Source organism: Sebastes fasciatus, chromosome 5, assembly GCF_043250625.1.
Source record: "Sebastes fasciatus isolate fSebFas1 chromosome 5, fSebFas1.pri, whole genome shotgun sequence".
Taxonomy (NCBI): domain Eukaryota; kingdom Metazoa; phylum Chordata; class Actinopteri; order Perciformes; family Sebastidae; genus Sebastes; species Sebastes fasciatus.
Window position 1 is genome coordinate 18,883,009 of NC_133799.1, and position 17,379 is coordinate 18,900,387.

General features: G+C 42.2%; 1 protein-coding gene across 1 annotated transcript in view; it reads right to left on the reverse strand.

Moving 5' to 3' along the window:
• trabd2b (TraB domain containing 2B) overlaps nucleotides 1-17,379 on the reverse strand; it is a 79,775-nt gene that overhangs the window by 14,572 nt on the left and 47,824 nt on the right. Inside the window, exon 4 of the mRNA XM_074635498.1 lies at nucleotides 11,466-11,640. Within this exon, the coding sequence (XP_074491599.1) occupies nucleotides 11,466-11,640 (175 nt within the window). The remainder of the gene's footprint in view (nucleotides 1-11,465; nucleotides 11,641-17,379) is intronic.

Genomic DNA, 17,379 nt, shown 5'->3' on the forward strand with positions numbered 1-17,379 from the left:
AGGAGTATAGGGAGCAGCTGGTCAATCGTGGAGAAAGACACACACACACACACACGTGACGGAAGACTTGGTATCCTAACCGAACTCTGTCTCATGGCGGCCTTTATCTTCCCCATCTCATTCTTGCACCGTCGGTTCATTTCCTCTCCTCCACCCTTCAGCTAAAGCTGCAGTTAAGAAGGAGGCACGTTGAGATTTCATGTGAGCAAGTAGGAAACAATCACAGACTTCCTTCATTACAAAATACAAATGCTCACACGCGCGTCATCTTGTTTATGTGTTGTAAAGGAGCACATATTTGTGTGCATGTGTCGATGACATGGTGTTCGTGTTGCTGGCTTACATTACACAGACATGCTGCCCAGCAGGCATGGGCTCAGAGATAAAAGTAAGCGTGTAGGCATGTGACTGTGTACGTAGCTTACGGTATGTATGTGCATGCTTGTGTGTAAGCGCGAGCGTGTGTTTTTGAGTGTGCGCTGGCAGCAACCTACAGTATGTTTCACATCAGTTGTTTCTCAGGATGAAGAGGCCGGCTGGTTCTCATTCTTCCCATTTAATCAGGGTCTGATTCACACCTGGAACGCCAGGTGAATGCAATTAACTACCAAGTAGGAAAGCAGCAGTGCTAATAGGTCCCAAGAAGTGAACTTTTGTATTGTTGTATTCTTTGGTCATGTTAATGCTCAGAAGATCAAAGCAAGCAAGACTGAAGCATCCATGTGTTTATGAAATGTAGCATTAAGCTTATTGGCTCTAAAAAAGTCTGTGAGATGTTGTTTCTAATGAAGTGTGTAATCTGTGAACAAGCTGTGTTGATTTCATTAGAGATAGAAATCCAACCAGTGTAGCTAAGAGTACAGTTAGAGTTATATTCCTGAACATTTATAAAACAACATAATATTTCATGGGTACCACAATAGAGCTTATTCTGTTGCTACAGTAGTTAAAAGGTATGGGTGCTTACTGTATATCTAAAGTCAATTCTGCTCATATGGGGCAGAAACAAATTGGGTTTATTTGAATACTTACTAAATATTTTTACAAATAGTGGGAGTACATAACCTGTGGAAGAAATCAGGTCTTTCTACCATTTCAAGGACCCATGGTTATTTTAAGAAAGAGCATCTCGTGCATCCAGCAAAGGCATAGAGGAATACAGTAAAATAATTAGTGTCAAAACACTAAATGACACTTTAATTAATGATAAATATAAAAAAAAAAAAAATGCTATTTAATTTTTTCTTCTCATTTTCTGATGCTTTATAAATTTGTTGAATGTGTAAAAACAATGTGTGTCAGGTGATGCAATACATTATATTCACTTTCCAATTGATTCAGATTGGATGCATAGACTGTACTGTGTTTACATCAGGCATTCAAAAGACAGCAAAGTGAATATGTTTATTTGCATTCTCTTTTGTGTATGAAACAGACCATCTATAAACAAATATAAAAATAAAGTTTGAGTTCTTGAAGATAAGTTGTACAAAACAGTTACTAAGACATGAGGTGAGAAGGGTGTAGTACCGCTGGGAGGGACATTTTCACCTTAGTGGACATTGAGGCAGGAAAGAAGTAGCCTTGTATTTGGACTACACACTATGCAGTAACACACATACACCATCACCCTGCAGCTAACAACGCTGGCTTCTAGGCCAAAACCGCACTCCGTTTAAAAATACATTTAAATGTGGGCTAAGTCCAAGCTGTCAGTAGGGAAGCACTAATAATATCTCTCTATCTCCCCCTCTCTATCTGTCTTCTCCGCCGAGCAGGAGACAACACATGACGCCCATACACGGCGTCTCCGTCACTTCATAAAATGTTCCCCGCACCACGCGCATGAGAAGACAGTGTGAAGCAGAAGAGACGGAGCTAGACGGCAGCGAGGGTGGCGTCAGATTATTAAAGACGAGACAGCAACAGATGGAAAGGACAGGTAGGACAGAGCAGAAAGATAGCAGTTTAAGACAGATAAACTGGCTGAGAGACAGGTAGAGAGATGGAATTAGAGCTAAAGACAAACTGGTGAGCACTGCAGCAGACAGATGAGAAAAAAAGTGCTGAGAAAAGCAAATATGCACTAAGAGAGGAAGAGCCACGGAGACAAAGTGACATGCACGCCAAGCAGGCTCTCTCTCCCTCAGTCATCACTTCAACACCACAACACCACAAGCGACTGCAAAACATATGGGCTCACTCTGCCTGCACAATGGGCTGTTATGGGCCAGCACAGCAGAATACACACAAAAATCTTAGACAAATCAACTTTCAGACCCGACGTGGCTCAGACTTCAAAGCGAACAATGCAACATGTGTATTTTCTGACAGAAACGACTCTTTTTGGTGATAAATATCTCTCCAGAAAATGTGTCTTTTGTGTCGCAAACGTACACAGACACACGTGTGAGTGTGTGTGTGTGTGTGCGTGTGAAGTGGTGTCTCGGCCGTGGCAGCGTCAGGAAATTCCATGGGATGTTTTCAATAAGGCCGGGCAGCGGCAGCCAGGGAACTGGCAAATGAAAACCTGCTGAAGCACACCACAGAGCTCCAGCAACACACTGCCTAGCCTCGCAGCACTCCACTCCACTGCTCAGCACAGATGATATCTGTGTGTACTCGTGTGTGAAAATGGCAATACACGTCTGTTGTTTGCGTGTGATTGAGAGAGAGAGGGCGACTGAGAATGCATATTTTGCTGAGTGAGTGATGGAAAAATATCACATTGAGGCTTGTATCTGTTTACAATAGAAACAGAACAAGTGTCCAATGTGTGTTCGGCGTGTCTGCGAGCATGCTTTCCCCTTACTGCTATCATCTGGTGCCTGGTGCTGTGTCATTCTGTCCAAGGGGAAACAGTGATGCGTTCACTTGGACTCCCAAACAACGCTAACGTCATGCTACGGCGGGTGCCTATGACTGGTACCGTTACATAATACTGATAGTGATCAGCACGGCAGTGACCACAGTGGTGGTGTAAAGGAAAAGGATGAGAGACTGTGAGGAGACAGACAGTTTGACATTTTCCCCCAATTATCAGGCTTTACGCTAAGCTAGTTTACTGGCTTCTAGCTTACTGGCAGCTAGTTTACCGGCTGCTAGCTGTAGCTTCATATTTAACGGACGGCTATGAGAGTGGTATCAATCTTCACGTCTAACTCTCAGCAAGAAAGCAAATTAGCTTATTTTGCAAAAGGTCATTTGTTGCGCTTATCTATTATCACCTTATGAAGTTGTTATGGTTAACATGTTATCAAATGGTTGCTTTACACGTCCAGCAGAAAGCTTACAGAGAAGCTTTCATTTGACTTCATGTTTCTGGTAAACCAACAAATGTCCCTGAAAGTCCAATATTCTGTCTCCTTTTAGCTCTGGTTTGGCCCCTGCTATGGACTGCACATTGTTCCAGTGGCTCATTATTCCAAAACCCAAATAGTCCGAAAAATGTACCATTGGACCGAAAGTGCTTCCGTGTAGTTTGTGTTGGAGTCTGAGTCTGAACAGCGTAGCCACATGCGAGCACGCATGGAACACCGACCCGCAATGATTTATATGTGTAGGAAGTTACAAACAGTACCTTTTAAAACTAAGAACCAAATTAACGAGCTACTGTAAATGAGGCTCAATAGCTGCCTAGAGCTGCAGGGTGTGATAAGATTCATTACTGCGAGTGACCTCTTTTACATTACATGTAGTCATTTTATACAATGGCAATAAATAATACTGACTAGTGGAGTTTTACTGATGTATCATAGGCTTACGGTAGTGTGCACTCACTGCATAAGAATTTAACTGTTCAAAATATATTCTGTATTATTACTGACTGAAATATGACGTAACACGTGAGACCGAGAGACTCAAGTTGACTGAGTTGCTTCTGTGGACCATCAATATAAAATGTTGGCCCAATAGCAGGCTCCGGTGAGAGAGTAATACTGCTCAGTCAGTCTCTTTTATACTGCAGGGGGTAATTCAATTACGCCTTCTGGAGCTCTTTCACGTCTGTAATTTGTATTAATAAGCTGTTGGTGAAAGTGAGGAAAATAAAGAATGTCTGTTACAACATGTGTGTGCAGGAAGGAGGAAAAAAGAGCAGAGAAACAGCTTTAGAAAGTACAAAAGCATACATTTTGCACTTAAAAGTACTTACGCTACAGGAAGGTGTAGGTGTACAGCGAGAGGAAAGGGGGAGGCTAGGAAGTAAGGTGCTGAGCTGAGCAGAGATGGATTTCCTGCCTGAACCGCTTTATACACACGTCGTATAGTTTAATTACCCCGTGAAAAAAACTCCTGGACCGGACTACGACATCGGTAACTCTAGAGGGCCTTGACCTGAGCGCTGCCCTGGCGCTTTCCCGACAGCCCTGTTTTCCTTCTGCGCTCTGGAAGTGAAAGGCAGCTAGAGGGGCCATTAATATTTATCTTTGTATGGCAGAAATGCAACCCGATAAACACAAAATCAGCTCCTTGACACAGACATAAATAAACACGATTATAGTAACAGAGAGATCACTGGCCTGTCAGACAAACAGAACAAGAATAAGTCATGTACTATGAGTCTGCAGTTACACACGTCATGTTAATGTGATTTTTGAGATCTGCTCATAAAGATTGGATTTTATGTGATCACATTATTGTACGCCCACAATTGGCCTGGAAAATCTCCCCCAGGCTGTATTTATTTTAACAATATGTCTGGACAATCGTAACCCCTCGCACCTCCTATCCTCTTTATTTCTCTTCATCACTTTAAACATGCATTGCGGTTAGATTGTAATCAGACTGTAAGCAGAACTCCTTTCACAAAGCAAGCCTGACCACATCCAGAGCTACTTCTTAAAATCTCGAAGAGCGCAGTCAGATCTCTGGGAGTCACTTAATACGTCCTGGCATCATTGGATGATAAAATTTCATGGCTGGTTACGGCCTATGGGAAACTGGGACTAGCGGGGACAGTTACAGGACCGTAAAGACGTGAGTCAGTGTGCTAAAGGCCGAAATAAGAGATGAGAGAAAGGAAGCTTTGTGATTAAAGCATTGGGAGAGACTTTAATAAGGCTGACTTATGGAGCCTTTTGCGTCTTTTTTTTGGTACATCTGCATCTAGAGACGTGTCTGTCACCGCTTGGAGGCCCAATTTGTCACCTGAGACACAACTTACGTCTAATCAGCATCAGTATGTACATTTACAGGAGGATAGAAACTACTGGTAGGAGGCACGACGAGTGTGGTAGGCAGATGTTCAGCTGGATTCACTATAAGAGTACAGTAGTACAGTTTGTGCTGGTATATTAAGGAAACATTGTGGTGGAAAACATTTAGTTTTAATAACCTGTATTCTAAATCTGCAATGAATTAGCGACAAGTTTTAACTGTGTGGTCATAAAATTTGAACCTTATGTGGCATTGAGTGCCTTACAGTCTTTTCTTTTTTCAGTTGTTAGTTTCAATTATTTCATTTTTTAGAAGTATGTCTAATGAGTTCCAATGCTGCAGTTTTAATAATCATTATCATTTGATGTCATTTATTCAGTAATACTTTGTAGTCTTTGTAAATGTTTTGAAATGCCCTTATTTGATATGCATTTCTTTTTTTATTATTAGTTTTTGATTTATTTTTTTTAGCTTAAAGTTCTCCTTGAATGAACCTACAGGGCAGCCCCGGTTGCCTAATTATCCTCCTTCGTAGTAAATCAGACACTAATTACATGCAGATTGTGAGTGCAAAATTAAATGAACGTGCGGCACGAATTTTCCTCTGCTCATGCATGTGCGTAAATCTGGCCCTCATTGACTCTGCCTTCCCGAGGCCTTTACTGAGACTTCTGTGTTTACTCCATGTGTGTTTGTGTGTGAATGTTCTGGTTTGTTCACGTTACAAAGTATGCACATATATGTACACAAGTACTGAATGTATGAATCCAAATACATTATGTATCTGTGAGCATGGGTGTGTATGTGTGTGCACAGGGCAGGCTATAACGGTAATGGTTCTCATCACTTCACACTAGCTGTCAGTTCTCTCACACACAACGCTGCAGCCTGTAGGTGACCCCACACACATGTTCACCTCCAGTCGGTCCAGGGCCAGGTTAGACAGACTGGAGAGCTAATGTACTGATGGCAATCTGGAAAACAGGAGGCTGCATTAGAGTAGATTTTAATGGTAAAGTGCTCCTGTCTTATGAGGCAAAACAGGTGACCGATACATGTAAAATGTCAGTTTTATATCGATGGGTTTTGAACACATCACTATCTATTCCAAGTTAAAACACTTGCAAGGAACTGTTGGTAGTCTGCTTAATGTAAGCTGACAATGTCTGAGACTCAGCAACATACACAGTTACATATTTATCCAAAGATCTTCTTGGCTGAACGCCGTCCTGTTTCTGTACTCATTTAAACAGATGTATATGTTCACATCCAGGAAGTGCCCAGTAGAACAACCTATGCTGTAAAGGGAATTTAGACAAAAGTCAGTTATGCTGCTTTCAAATGGTGTTGTGTTTACCGTGTTCACGAGACGAGTTCATATGAACGCTCCCCTCATGTGGTATTCACAACCTTGTAAGTGGAAATTTTCTGAAAGTTCATGAGTTGTGACATGTTGGCTGACATTGTCAGAAATGGTGGAGGCCATGGAAGTTCATTTTTCGTTGGATGGTTAGTTAATCTATTGCAATTTTAGTTGTAGAGAGTTTTTCTTTGTAATTTCATAATATGTATGAGGAAAATGTTGGTATTCTCAATGGCCTCATCTTTTCCCTCTGTCATTACACCTTTTCATTTCCTGCAATTATGTTACTCGCTCTCTAGCTTGCGAAATTGTTAACCTTTGTGGCTTCTAGACTAGTAGCATCCATGTCGCCATTGCCTAGCAGCAGTGTTCTCACGACTTAAAGGTGCTCTATACGATATCCAGAGCATTAATATAACAGCAAACAACTATTTGCTATATAAAGATATAGAGGAGTAATGTCTACCTGAGCAGAGAATGAAGTCACTCTCCCTCTGTGTGTGTTGTAATCCAAGCTTCTCCGTGCTTTGTTGACATTGCCGGGCCGGCTGTGCACCGCGCTGATGACGCCGTCCCGATCGACGCTGTCCCGATCGACGCTGTCCCGATCGACGCTGCCGTTGGGGAAGTGTAGCACCCACCCTCCAGTTCCCTGTCAGCATTGTTGCCGTTGTTTTCATTGTTCGCGCTATTAGCACTGTCACTTGCAAGCCACTGGCTCAGCCGTTGCCATGTTGAGAGCCGTGCGGAGACAATAGAAATGCTCCCAATTTTGCATTTAGCTCCTTTAACTATTTGAACTCCAAGCATATCGTGTACAGGACTTCCCATGCCGTAACCACAAGCTCACAATTTCCATTTGAAGGCAGCAATAATCATGTAACTCCCACTCACTCAAGTCCACTTTATGTTTACTTTCTGCTTACTTGTTTGAATTGTGCTCTCTCACACCAGTACAGTGCTGGATCAAAGCTTTTAACTACAGATGCTATCCTGCAAACAACCAAGTATACACAATATAACAATAACATAACCCTAACCTGTGCTTTTGACAAAAGCCCAAAAATTGTCTCCCAGTTTATTGCCTTAGAAAAATGTTGTCACATCCTATTATATCCCTGTGCATGGTACAACATTGCTAACAACTTGTAGCCTAATAGGAAACATGGTTGTTGTTTTTACTTCCTTTGTTACTCTCCACTCAAACTCCTCAGTGTTTTTTTTAGCCTAAGGAGTTGGACTGGGTTCGTTGGCTTTCTGAGGTTCACATCTTTCATTGTTTCATAAACACAGTGTGTAACAGGACAGGGACACATCATCAGTTTTATTTTTTCATCTATGCACACTTCAGAGGAACACTTATTTAAAGGTTCTCCATACGATATCCAGAGCATTAATATAGCAGCAAACAACTATTTGCTATGTAAAGATATAGAGGAGTAATGTCTACCTGAGCAGAGAATGAAGTCACTCTCCCTCTGTGTGTGTTGGAATCCAAGTGTCTCTGTGCTTTGTTGACATAGCTGGGCTGGCCGTGTGTGCTTTTAGTGCATATGAGCGTGCCCCACTGGCTAGCTCACGGCAGCCGCTCTGCACTGCTCTCATACGGCGGTTACAGCTGATAACAACATCACGGCCGACGGCATCGTTGCAGAAGCGTAGCATCCAACTCAATTCCGACTCAAGTTAGCAACACTGTTAGCTCTGTCAGCTCATGGTCATGTCTAGAAGGTAACCCTCAAACTGCGAAAACTTGCAAAAACGACCTATCCTAACCTTAACTATTTGAGATCAATGCCTAACCTTAATCATCTCGCAAGAGTTTCCTAACTTGTGAGTTACCTTTTAGACACGACCCCGGTTCAGCTGTCGCCATGTTGAGAGCCGTGCAGAGCCAATAGAAATGCTCCCAATCTCGCATTTTGCACCTTAAAGGTCACATATTATGCTCATTTCCAGGTTCATAGATGTATTTTAATGTTGCACTAGAACATGTTTACATGCTGCAATGTTCAAAAAACCCTTTATTCTTCTCATACTGCAGCCTGAGTCTGCCTGCCTCAGAGCCTAATTCAGCCTCTGTCTGAAAACCACTGATTCACAGCCTGTCTCCTCCCACTCTGCTCTGATTGGTCAGCGTTTTCTGTCAATCAAACTTCCTCAACAACAGCGTCACCCTCCCCCTCCCTCCCGGAGAAGCTCTGGAGAGAGAGACGAGTGGAGAGATAGCAGCTAGAATAAAGTTTATAAACCACTTTAAAGTTTATAAACCAGAAACTTCACCCAGCGCACGTTACCGGAGGAATCTGATCAGAAATCGGCGACACATGATGAACATCTGCGGTCCAGATTCCAGGTTTTCCTGACGGTTTCTCTCAGGTAAATAATACTATTTATAGCTCTGTTAGTTAGCTCAGTGTTTACCTCATGCATCAACTCTGTAAACCGTAAACATACACTCTGTTTTACGTCTGTCTTTACAGATCCATCTGTGAGAAATGACCGACAGAATCATCCCAGAGGAGAGCAGACAGCTGTGGGCAGATGGCTCTGTTTACATGGAGATACAGAGCTAACCCGGTAGCATGTAGCTAACCCGTTAGCATGTAGCTACATGCTAACGGGTTAGCTACATGCTACCGCTATGACACGGTGTGTAAACACAGCGACCATCAGGGTGGAAAATAGAAGATGTGAAACAGTAGTCAGTTCATTATTTCTGCTAAAAGATAAATGTATGGAAGATCAGAGTAATGGTATATTATTTACAGTAGTAGCTGTCTCTGTGTTACCATGACTACAGACCACCGGAGCTTAGCTTACCATAGTTTACCAGAGCTGAAGACTTTCTCCTGTACCATGTTAACATAACTAACTAACAGGTGAGATGATTACAAATGCTGTGAATAATTAATATTGTCATCTGTCAACTCAAATAAAGTTTGACTGTGAAACAGAAATGTGTTGTGTTGCTTACAAGTCACTATTTACTACCTGTAATCTGCTACATGCATGACATCAAATATATATAATATATAAATATCATCTGTTTAAACAGTGTAATTACATAAAGCCTTTGTGAAAGAACATGTTATATTTAGATGATGGGAGTACATGAAGCCTGTTCTGCTGGTTCTTGCAGACTTTGCTCAAGTTAGGTTGAGGAGGAGAGACAGTGACGCGCTGTGGGGCGGGGTCAGCTACTGAAGGTTCTCTCTGGTTCGACCAGGAAACCCTTACATGGCTTGCATTTCTCTAATGACGTCAGAAGAGAAGGAAAAAAAGCGATTTTTTTTTCTGCACCCATTTCCGGACAAACGGAGGAGGAGAAAAAGAGAGAGGATGGTCTTTTATGATACTATGGTGGCCTGTAGACACACTGGGGACAGATATTGATGTTTAAAAGACATGGAAAAGTGCATTTTGCATAATAGGTGACCTTTAAAGTATTATTGCATGAATTCATTCCTCCATCGCAGTCATAGTTCATATCTTAACTTACAGTGTTCAGTCCATGCAGACACACACACACACACACACACACACACACACACACACACACACACACACACGCGCGTGCACATACACACAAAGCAGCTGCATGGTGCAACAGCAGCTTTGTCCAAACATCACAGAGAGCAGAGGGAGCAAAAACTTCTCAGAGGAAGGACCAAAGCATTCAGCATTAATCACACACACACACACACACTTACATGCACCCACGCACACGCACACACCCTAGAGGCGGTACCACCCATTATCAGATGCACAAGCACAGACACACTCAGTCATACAGTAAACAGACACCCACCCACCACCTGCTTTTGTGGGCAAACAAACTTACAAGCATACACACACAGAGACACACAAACACACACACTCCCCTGAGGACACACTACACCATTCAGGAAACATTAGCAGCATTAACCAGGAATGCTAATTGAAACAAACAGCTCATGGTTTCTTCATTTCTGAAGTGGGAGCTGGCTGTAATTGAGACTTCTGTGTGTGTGTGTGTGTGCGTGTGTGTGTGTGTGTGTATGTGTGTATGTATAGACACCCAGTTTTTCATGCCAAAGATCTGGGAACCATTGTATACTATTATTGTCCTGCTTTTTCTCCGGCTTCGCTTTCAAGCACAAAAGAGAGCAAATTGTTCACCATAAACACACATTAGTGCTGACAGAATCAGTGTTCCAGACCAAAACAAACCTGATCTCTCTTTGACTTCACAATTGCATGAAAACACACACTCTCAGCTCCAATCACAATGTATTTGGAAAGACCTAATTTAATGCAAAGTAGAGATTCAGGTTGGAGATGCTGCCATGATGGATTCTAATATTGTTTGGCCTGCAGTTTAAAGAGACATCCCATAACTAGCGAGGCAAAGGTCAGTCACTGAAGCCTTTTAAAGTGGCCGAGGTCGGATTTCTTGTATACAAACAATCCTGGATTGCGTGCGCATTCAGGCGGCAAAACCGCTTTGGCAGCTGCTGTAATCAACGTACAGTAGATTTAGCATTGTTTTACATTCTTGTTGACTATACTACACCCTGCAGAGTCCGACCACCAGATACCATTATCATATGATGTATTAGTATGAGATCTGTTCATTATTATCACCTGTTATGAAATGGGTAACATTTGATCAGACATATGTGTGATTTGACTTGAGGGACCAGTTTCTGTTTGGTTGACACTTCGGTCGGAGTTCAAGTTACGTGAGCGCTCTTGATGGCTGCCGCCAGAGCACGACCGCTCGCCATGACCACCCGCAGCTTTGTTAGCGCTGTGTGACTAGAATACTTTTGCCCATCAGGCCTGGATCCATAATCTCCTTCTGTTTTTAGCAAAGGCATGTGATCCCCTCGGAATATTAAACATCTCTGTGATGACGTTGTCTATATCTCACCCTAAACAGCAGTATCTGAGGCTCCCTTACCTGCACCAAAAGCAAAAAAGTACGTCTGGTTGGGATTCCTCTGCAGCAAGGCGGACACACGGCGAGCCATTCGCTCGTTGCGCTTGTAGATGAGCTCCTGGCGGAAGTAGCTGTCGATCTGCAAGGCGGTCATGCGGTCATGAGCTGGCAGCGAGCTGTTGATGAAGTGAGGCAGCTGTGAGAAGGAGGAAGGCGGAGAGAAGATTTGTATTTAATGATGAAATACCCATGAATCATTTAAAGCATACATCAAACGCAAAAAAGAAAGAACTGGTGTTACAGAAGTTGAGAGGAATGAAAAAATGAGACGGAAAGAAAGAAGAGGACGGTGTTGGTGACAACCTGGCGAATGTGCTTGCCCGTGTGAGTGTGAGACCTGGCAGCGGCGAGTGTTTGTGACGTGACAGCTTGACAGAAAATGACCAACGCAGTGCTCGGCTGGTTTTTAAATGAGAAAGCATCAATGAATGAAGGAGAGAGAGGGAGGACAGAAACGTGTCGGCACCATGAGTGTGTGTGTGTGTGTGCAGGCTGTCGGAGCACATTTATGTATGTGACTGCCTACACTAATGTGTTTACATATGTGCGTCTGAGTGGGTGCACTGCACGAAGGCTCAGTGTGAGCGTGTGAATGTGTGTTTAATTGCTGTGTGATTTATTAAGATCCAGGCAGGCAGAGACGGACCACGCTGGCTCTGCTCCACACTTGGCTGCATCCGTGGATTCAACAGGCTGTTAATCTGTGAGGATGAGCGGGGGTCGGCGGCGGGGTAGTCGAGGTTTGGCATCGGGGTCTTAAACTGTCCGACTCAGAGACGCACCTAAACACACACAGTCCGTCTTTAGTTCTTTCACTTCCTGTCAGGGTATCATTGTACCTGTAGTTGACTTGTTCTGGCTCTTTCTCTTGATATATATATGCAATAAAATGTGAAATATTAGAGATAGGTGAAATCCCAATACGCCAGAGGTACGCTCCACTTGGTTTGTTCACTCTGTCTTTTCTTGACTTAGGACTGTTTTTACTATTGTGGTGCTGGAATTCTTTTCCATGTGTTGTAATTCCTGTTTTGGACTTAAAAAAAAAGTTTTAAATGAAAAAATTGTGGACCATTGGCCCTTTTTGACAGGCCTGAGGATGGCAATGATATCTGAAGATCCACTGGCCAGATTACCATTGATATTCATAATCATTTTGATATTTCATCTGGCAGATTTACACTTTGGCCCGTTGTACTTTTATTGCACTTTGTTTTTTTTAATATACATTTCTTTGAGATGGAATTGAATATGCAGTATAAACTGACCTCTGAGCAGTTCACTTTTCTTTCTTGTACAACCAGGAGTGAACTTGAGACTACCAAGCCTTCAGTCTTTCTTCCCAAGTTGGAAAGAATCAAAAGATTGAGTGATCAGAGAAAGAAAGGTTTGGCTTTTTGTGTCTCTGTGTGTGTTTTGAGTGCACATATGCAGATGTGTTTAATCTGGAAATGTATTTGAGTGTGACAAGAAGAACACACACATGCAAACACACAGTCGCTGTCTAAAACTGAGTTACAAGTTGACACAACAGTAGACCAGCTGTGAATGGTGCATAAATCAGTGTGTGTCTGAATAGTGAATACATGAAGGGATTTATTGTACCACATGTGAACAAGGTGCTGCTCTCCAGCATCCATCCAAATCTCTATCTGACACATTTTCTCTCACTCCCTCGACCTCCCTTCCTACAGTCTGTTTCACATAATGGTTGAAAGGTTCTAATTCACACCTACATCGGATATTTATAAATGTCATGATGTGCATTAAAGGGGAACTCCTACTACTGCATATGTGAAAAACGTTGTATAAAGCCTTTTGAGCTCCAGAGGGAGCTGCGTGAAGTCTGATAAATTGCCTCAAGTGATGTCTTGAGCTTGAGACTCCATTAGTATTTACTAGCATAACAATCCCTGAAGTGTTGGCAGTCGAGTGGCATTGTGGGTAATATAGGCACCAGGTTTTGAAATAGAAGAAGAATGCTCCGTGAAATAAAAAGATATGTGACCTCTGGATCTGCTGCATCGATTTAGCAATGCTACATCAGTGGAGTATAGAGTTGGTCGGTTTGATTTTATGCCAACTGGCTGATCCGGCTGTTGTCATTGTGACACGTTCTGGCAAATATAAAAGTAGCCTACATCAGCAACCTGTGCCGTTGGCATCACAGACCTAAATCCGTGATAAACATAATATCATGTTTGCTTATAAACGGACCAAGTAATGTCTGACAGGCTGTGCCCAATTTGCTGCCGAGCTGAGGCCGGCAACATGAAGGGGATGAAATTTCAGTGAAGGTGGGACGGAGGAAGATGCACACGATGCACGTTGTGCTTGTTTGCTAGAAAGTTAATGTGTTTTTTGGGGTGACAAGGTGTCGAGTGTGACCGGTCCGGACCGGTTTGAACATTTTGACACCGGCCCAACCTTGGTGGAGCACTGTTTTAAACATATTCACATTAAATGTGTGTGCAGTCAGTTAATGCTATTGCGTAGGAAGGTGACATTTTGTCAGGGAATATAATAGGACGGCCCTGTTGTGTACTTTGTCTAGCTGCCACAGAAATATTTCTATTATTTATTATATTTTTGCTTTAAATATATCACATATCTCAAAGTTCTGTGACAGTTTTGGACATTTATATTTTTAGGATGAGCTTCTGCAATTTACAAAGATAAAACCATGTAAAAAGATTCCTTTTGAATACTATGATTTCTAACTGTGGCAGGTAACATGATGTTATCTGCCACATCTATTTGGCAGGTTGTTGGTTTTTAATTTCAAATCCAAATAGTTTGTGTGACAGTGAGGAAAGAAAGCCAGAAAGAAAGAAATCCACGTAGATATGTGTAGCCTGAAGCCTTGTATTGTCTGTCTGTGTGTGTTTTTTCAGGGTGAATGACCCAGGTTCATCCGGATTGACGGGAGTTCATGATTCGTGAGTAAAATGAAGCAGAGTTGTATGACTAAGTTAAAGAGAGAGAGGTGGAGAAGGAGTGCTTCATCATTGAGTGAGGATAGCGTGAGTGTTTCATGACGAGAAAAAAAAAGTGTTCGGTCGGAGACGGGTCAAGGAGTGTAGCGGTAAATGCAGATAACTTATCACAGGAAAGGCCATTAGCTGCTCTGTATCCCGACCTGCACAGGAAATGTGGAGTGACAGAGAGATATTTCCTCCCTTCCTCACCGCTGGTATCCCTCTGCACTTCCTCTGTCGGTCCCGCCGGCTCTTTACTCTCTTCTATTCTTCCTTCATGATTTGGCTCTTTGAAGTCCTTCTGTTCTCCTCTCTTATCTTTACCATTTCTTTTCATTTACTTTCCCTTCTTTATCTTCCCCTTTTCCTTCTTTTCTATCAACTTACATCTTGGTGCTACATCTACAGCAATTTTCAAATATCAACTGTTTAATGGCAACATTTTGCAGTTAACAATTCTTATTCTATCTATCTATCTATCTATCTATCTATCTATCTATCTATCTATCTATCTATCTATCTATCTATCTATTGCGATTAATTGCATGATTGTCCATATTTAGTCGTGATTAATTGCAAATTAATCACACATTTTTTATTTGTTTAAAATGTACCTTAAAGGGAGATTTGTCAAGTATTTAATGCTCTTATCAACATGGGGGTAAACAAATATGCTTGCTTTATGCAAATGTATGTATATATTTATTATTGGAAATCCATTAACACAAAACAATGACAAATATTGTCCAGAAACCCTCACAGGTACTGCATTTAGCATTAAAAAATATGCTCAAATCATTACATGTCAAAATGTCTGTAAAGAGGAGACTCGTGGGTACCCATAGAGTCCATTTTCATTCACATAACTTGAGGTCAGAGGTCAAGGGGCCCCTTTGAAAATGGCCATGCCAGTTTTTCCTCCCCAAAATTTAGCGCATATTTGGAGCGTTATTTAACCTCCTTCATGACAAGATAGTATGACATGGCTTCGCAAGTTGCGTTAATGCGTTAAAGAAATTAGTGGCGTTAAAACAGATTTGCGTTAACATGTTATTATCGCGTTAACTTTAACAGCCCTAATATATATATATATATATATATATATATATAAACCTTCTACCTTTTACCTTAGTTATTTGATGTCCCTATTCCTCCTTATCTGTCTCTCTCTGTCTATCTTTGACTTTATATTCGTGATGGATTTGGGACCAGTTGAGTGTTGAAAATCATTACCCTGTCCTGCACCACCACTCTGATCTGCTCTGAGGCACATCATCATCATTGACTTCTTTCTAATATGATGAATATTGAACTAGGAGAGCATCAGGGGTGTTGGAGGCCTCTGGATCAGCTCCTATCAATCAAAAGACACTTGCTCTTTAACGGCCATGGAAGTTCACACAACCTGCTATAGATCAGCAGGCTACAGACGCAGGCACCACCGTCAGGCGTCTGATTGCTCTAGCATGTGCCGGGGAACGTTAATACATGTTATTATGACATGTAGAGCAGCGGGCAAACTGGTATGATTTAAAGCGCCACGACTGCAGGTGAAACTGTGGCTAACAAGCTCTTCAAGGCCGCCGGAGAGAAAGAGATGGATTGACACAGACAGTGAGGGAGAAATAAAAGGAGATGTGTGTCTTTTGTCAAGACCTAACAAGAGAGGCACGATGAGATGTGTCTCCTTTCTCCAATTTTGTGTGTTTCTGGTGTAAATGAAGCTGAGTCTCTGCAGTAGAGCGGTGAGTTGAGGTTACACAGTGTGTTAGGTTTAATGACAGTTGAGGATCAGCGAGGGAGGTTGACACGCCATAATTGACTTATGAGGAGGGCTTTCGAGTAAATCTGCATTCGAGGGTGGAGACGCAGTGAGAGCTACTGTGCGCGGTGCCAGTGAATGTGTATGTGTGCGTGCTATAAATTGAACGGCCTTTTGACAGCTAGCAGAGAGAGCCGGGTGTGAAGACCGATGAGGAGGCCGCCGCTGAAGGAGCAGAGGCTATGTTAGGAAACACACAAAGTTAGAGGAGGTCAGATGTATTTACGGCTGAGTCCAGAGCTATTAAAGTGCCAGACTATCAAGTAACTTGAGGCTGAGAGGGATTAAGATGGCAATGTGCAGTTTTGCGGAATTGATGGGCCAGCCTTAAAAAGTTTGAGGTGACGATAACGTAATGGCAGAGAAGTGGGTACGAGAGGGTTGCCAACTCAAATCGAGGGTCTGACAGATTTAGGTTTTTGGATACCGTTAAAGATGTTTTTGGACTGAAGCTGCAAGTAGCTGGTATTTCGTGTGACTATTTTATTATATCAGAAACCTCACCATCCTTTTGGTCCAACAAAACAAAAGAAAAAAGTGACAAAGATTCAGTTTGACAACATTTACACGAAGGGAGACTAAACTGCTGCACTTGGTTGGCCCCCATAAAGTGAATACTAAAGGGAAAGTAGAATTTCATATGATTCCAAAGGTGCTGAGATTTTTTCGAGACGATTATTGTCAGATTAGGAGATCGCTGAGTCATAAATTCTGGCTGTGACTTGGCCGAAAGACATGGCAGACTACAAGTTGGACCATCGGTACGGAAAGTGGGGGTGCTGAGGGTTTTTTTGTACTGGGATATTTTGATGACCATGAGTAGAGAGGGTGGAAATTTTATATTTATGTTTGATTTATTTATTTTCAAACTGTGTATTAACCAAATCAACTGTGCTGCTTCGCAGCTGCCAACAGCTAACATTAACTAGCTTTCGTTCTGCTGTTTTAAACACACCATTGATTTTCCTTATGATGTGTTCAGGCTCTATTCAGTAAAAATAAAATGTATTGGGCGAAGGTCAATTCTGACGTGAATTTACGTACTTACGTGAATTTCATGATGTGTTCAAATGTA